Source organism: Chaetura pelagica, unplaced genomic scaffold (assembly GCF_000747805.2).
Source record: "Chaetura pelagica isolate M959 unplaced genomic scaffold, ChaPel_1.0 scaffold3, whole genome shotgun sequence".
In the NCBI taxonomy this organism is placed as follows: domain Eukaryota; kingdom Metazoa; phylum Chordata; class Aves; order Apodiformes; family Apodidae; genus Chaetura; species Chaetura pelagica.
The window spans coordinates 9101495-9106494 of NW_009952974.1; the positions used below are offsets into that span (position 1 = coordinate 9101495).

Consider the following 5000-nt stretch of genomic DNA (forward strand, 5'->3'; position numbering starts at 1 on the left):
CTGCTGAACTGGGGGAAATTTCATCAAAGGGGTGGCCAAAAGCCACTTGGAGAAGGGCTGAGGTGTCTCCTGTTAACAGTAACTGGCCAAGCTCTCCCAAAATTCAACAGGCACCGTCCCAGAGTGATGCCAAGGACAGCTGCTGGTAAGGAAAGATTTGGGTAACTATCTAGCTTTGTTTTTCTCTCCTTACAGCTTCTGTGATAGGGGTGAAGTTTTCCTTTTCTGCTGCCCCAAAGCTGAACAGAGCCTTGGAGAGAATGAGTGTGAGAGTGTGTGCAACCTGCATTTTCACACCACCACAGTTTCTGCCTGCTTCTCACTTTGGTTAACATCTGAAAAATCCATTTCCCAGAGTGACTTTTTAAGAGAATGAATTAAAGCTAGAAGCCAAAGGGATCAACTATAATTTTGTTTGCTTTTGGTTTTGCTACTGGATAAAAACAGAAAAAAACCCAACCCAAACATTGTAGTGGCTAGCTTTCACTTGACCAGCTGCAAAAAACCCCCAACTAAACCTGTTAGGAGAAACAGTTAAAAAGAGTTGGTTTATCAAAACTTGCCTCAGCCTTACAAATAAGCACAGCTCAATGGCAGATAGAGAAGGCAATGTCTAAGACAGAAATTGGGTCAGCAACCTGCAATAGCATACTTGCCAGTGTGATCAGCATGAGCCTACAGCTAATGGGGACATCAGGATCTCCCAAACATGAGCGCGGTGGAATGACCAGCACGAAGAAGTGGCCTGTGCAGGTTTGGGGAAGCAGAAAAAACAAATCATAACAAGGACCATAGACTGTAATTGCTGTTGAAAGGAAAAAGGAAAAAAGAAAATAAAAAATAAAAAAAAAAGAAAACCAGGTGATGTACTTAAGTCTTATTTTCTATATCCTTAATGAAAGGCACTGTTTTTAAAATGGTACTTTTATGCTTAAAAAAAAAAGTTTTAGATAGACAAAATGTTTGCCAGGAATACTTCTTAAATTAGATTTTGGTTTATCTGCTCTGTGTTTAGCACATTCTATCTAAATATATATCTATATCTTAAAAGAAAAATAAAAAGGAAAATACAAATCAAGAGTCATAAATTTCCAGCAATATCACAAAATCCCTCTTTAGCTTTCTGAATGCTAAATGTCTCCATTGTTTTAACAAAACAGACAAGGTCTGTACAACTTTTGAGAAGACAAACATGATCTAGTAACGGACTGGTATCTCTCTTCTTGGGGCTTTTCAGTGCATTCATTTAATGGTTTTGAATGTACATTACTTAACAGAAACATTAAATGCCAGTGCTTTGCAACAGTTTTGCTACTGTCTCTTTAAAGTAAACAAACAAAAAAATACATTCAAAAAAGCAAAGCTGTTTTGCTCACGTGACTGCAGAGGCTTTGGGCAGTTGCAACATGCACTGCTCCTGCTCAGAGACCCAACATCAGTCAGCTGTCACCAAAAGAGTTGCATGGAAAGCATTAAAGGATAAAAAGAAAGGGGGGATGGGGATGAACTGAGCAAAATGCCACACATGCCACCTAGTCTTTCCAGAAAGAAGACACCAGACTATGTAGACTCGGGGGAGGAAAAAGGGAGGGTAAAGAGCACTAACAGACAAAAACTTGACTTCAGGGAAAAAACAGCAGCTCTCTGAAACTTGTTTAGCAGGTTTGCATTCCTAATGTAATCTGACTTTTGTGTTGGTGTTGTTTTTTGCCCTATTTCTTACTTTGCTTTTCAAGAGAAATATAACAAAACTGAGGTAGAAATAATGGTGGTAACACTCCAGCCTGGAAGATTTCTAATGGATGAGAAATGAAGATTGCATTAAAGACAATGGAGCCGTACATATACAATAAAAAACTCAACTTTACAGTTTGGGAAGGGAAATAAATGTACTTTGAGGGTTCCATTTTGTTTTGTTATTTGTAGTTTGTTTGGTCACAGTCCACTGCGTTGCTATAAACAGCTCTGCAACCCATAGCTCTGCCAGCGACCTACTGATCCCACTCCCTACAGCTTCACCAAAACAACCTCAAAACCACGACTGGGGCCACACAAAAGAGACCAGCAGTCACAGCTTAAGGTAATTTGCCTCTCGGAGTCCTACCAAATCTCATGTTTGACAGTTTCAAATGCTAACATAAACCAATTAAGTGGCTCTTTTTTCATCTATGCACCTTCTAAAGACTGTATCACATAATTATCAAGGAGCAATATGCTGAGAACTCTTACAGTTTACCAACGAGAAAAATCATTTTGCTCTGGTTTGATCTGACAAATTGGCAAAAGAACCATTTCTGAACACTGGGAAATCCTTCTGTTTCTATTTTTAAAAACTGTAAAGCTTCAGTCATATCACTCTTTAGTTTTTTTCCTGGATACATTCAAAGTAATTTTCCTTGCCATTTTCCAATTGTTGAGGTAAACATACATATTTAATATAAAGTAACATTGAAGCCTAGCCTATAACTCTCAGCAGTACATAGTGCTTTCAACACATTCCTTTGAGGTACTGTACAAATCACAATCACTTTCCTGAGTTTTTGCAGACAGAACATTAAAAGAAATGAACTGCAGAAATTAAGGTCCAGATTACCATTACCCTGTTTTACCTGTTCTTAGTTTAACACCACAGAACAGACAGGATTGAGGAATACTGTTGCTCTTAGAATAGCAAAAATCTGGTTCTCTGTCACAACACAACCGTTCATCTCTTTAGTCCAATAATGTTTGAAGTTAAAGCTCTTTATATTAGCACATGCCACCAATGTAATTGTGAGGCAAACAAAAAATAAAGCACCACTTCAGGCACTTGACAGCAACTAAATCTCAAGAACAGCAGAATGGAATCAACACACAGGGTTCATGTCCTTCTGAAATCAACCCACTTGCACCTTGCTCCTTGGTGAGTATTGTCTAGCTTGAACAGAATTGAGCATCAACATGCGCTTTCTGTCATGTGTGGCTTTTTCAGATCAGTAGCTCTTGTTTGATGCACTTTTCCTTCAAGTCTACCCTGGCTCTTTAGAGGCAAGGTAAATTGTAGTCTTCCCAGTACCCTTTGCAATTTTAACACTACTGAAAAGGGTTCTCTACCCTATGTAGCAGGTTCTGTGTGTGCCAACATTCAATAAATTTTTTTTAAAAGTAGTATCACTGACTGCAACCAAACATTTTGTTCCATTCAACATACGTATCAAGCTCTTTTTGAGATATGCTAGGCTGTATCTTGCAGAAAGCATTTTCAAAGTCTTGATATGTAACTGGCCTCAACTGGCTGGGCATAATGGCTGAAAGGTCTGTGGCTGGCATGGCGTGGAGTGGGCCCACCACGGCTTCCTGACACAAGTGAGCCACATCTAGTCCAGAAAAGCCTTCTGTGCGCTGGACAAGCAGTGCAACCTCCTTGTCATTGAGACAGTAATTGTGCTGTGAGAGCAGTTGTACTATTATCTGGTGCCTCGCTGTGCTGTCAGGAAGTGGGATTAAAAGTCGTTTCATGAAGTACCTTCGAAGAGATTCATCAATTTCTTCCGGTTTACTCGTGGCGCAAATTACTACTATTTGGTCCTCAGCAGAAGTCAGTACAGTGTCCAGCTGCATAAGGAACTCGGTTCTCATCCGACTTACTGGACTGTGTTCTTCGCTTACTTGAGAAGAAAGGAGCATATCAATGTCACTAACAAAAATCACCGAGGGTTGGCGACACCTTGCCACAAGGAAGGAGGCATGGACAATTTTCTCTCCTTCCCCTAACCACTTTGTGACAAGGCCAGATCCAGTGATTTTGAAAAACGTGGCCCCCAGCTGACTAGCTATACATCTGCCCATTAATGTTTTGCCTGTTCCCCGAGGTCCAAATAAAAGGATGCTCCGAGGTAGAGCAGTCAGTCCATTGAACGCATCTGACCTCAATACTGGCCATAAAACCTCCTCCTTAATGACGGCCTTTACTAGATCTAGGCCAGCAATGTCACTCCAGTCCACGGGAGGTCCTTGGTTGATAATCTCATTGGTAACAAGGTCAATGAGGTGTGTGTCAGTATTCTTCAGTTGCTCGTCCACAGAGTGGTTGGATGAGGTAGCTGCACGAAGTCCCGGGCCTTGCATTGGGTGAGGGAGGAGCTGCCTGTGCTCATCACCATGCTCATTCATTACTGGGGAGGAATACTTCCCAAATGAGTCACTCGATCTCGAACCCAGTGAGTTTTTAGCAGTACTATAGGTTGGGGGTGTTAGAGCCCTACTGGACTGGCTGCTGAATTTCCTTTGCTGTTCAGAGGACATTAGCTGCTTTGTTGGCTTAAATGCTAAGGATGATGTTTCAGCACTTCTGTCAAAACCATTCCCCCTGTTTGCATTTGAAATGCTGTTGTCGGGCATTCGATACATGGGACTTTGTGTAGATCTCTGTTGGCCATAGCTGTAATTTCCATAACTGGAGTCCATTTCTCCTTGCCCTGCCATGTAGAAAGCTTTCCTTTTGAGAGAGCTGGCTGAACTGTTTGTCAGGGCAGATGGTGCGATGGGCGTCAGACCATGTCCCTGGTAGGAGTAGCTGGGGACAGTGGTGGGGGGCAAAGGGGTTGGAGCAGGGATTCCTGAAGGCAGGTACGCCGAGGGTGGTGGGGCACCTCCAGGGCTGTACCCAGGGCCAACAGCAGTTTGAGGAGGATAACTGGCGGAAGGGTAGCTGTAACTGGAGAGGTTAGAGGTCCCATTGTAGCCAGGGACAAGGGCTGGCGGTGGTGGCGGTGGCGGGGGCTGTAAAAGTCCCGAGCTATGTAGGGGGGATGGATGAGGGGATGGAAGTGCAGGTGCTGGCTGGCCACTGTAACTGGTATGCAAGTATGAGCCATTGTATCCTGCGGCATATTCCTGAGATGGGAGCCCTGAATGAAGGCTGGGAACGGTGTGACTGCTGCAGGTGCTGCTGGAGTAACTGGGTTCAGCCAGGTTACCGGCCACCCCAGGAGAGCTCCCGATGCTGGCCGAGACATCTG

At 43.1% G+C, this 5000-nt stretch overlaps 2 protein-coding genes across 2 annotated transcripts in view; both read right to left on the reverse strand.

Annotated features, from left to right (window-relative positions):
- The window catches only part of LOC104387519, a 113635-nt gene that overhangs the window by 13712 nt on the left and 94923 nt on the right, over positions 1-5000 (reverse strand). The gene's annotated exons all lie outside the window — the stretch shown is intronic.
- Positions 1759-5000, reverse strand: part of FIGN (fidgetin) — a 3633-nt gene continuing 391 nt past the window's right edge. Inside the window, exon 1 of the mRNA XM_009996097.1 lies at positions 1759-5000. This exon is cut by the window's right edge and continues 391 nt beyond it. Within this exon, the coding sequence (XP_009994399.1) occupies positions 3151-5000 (1850 nt within the window). The 3' untranslated portion in view covers positions 1759-3150.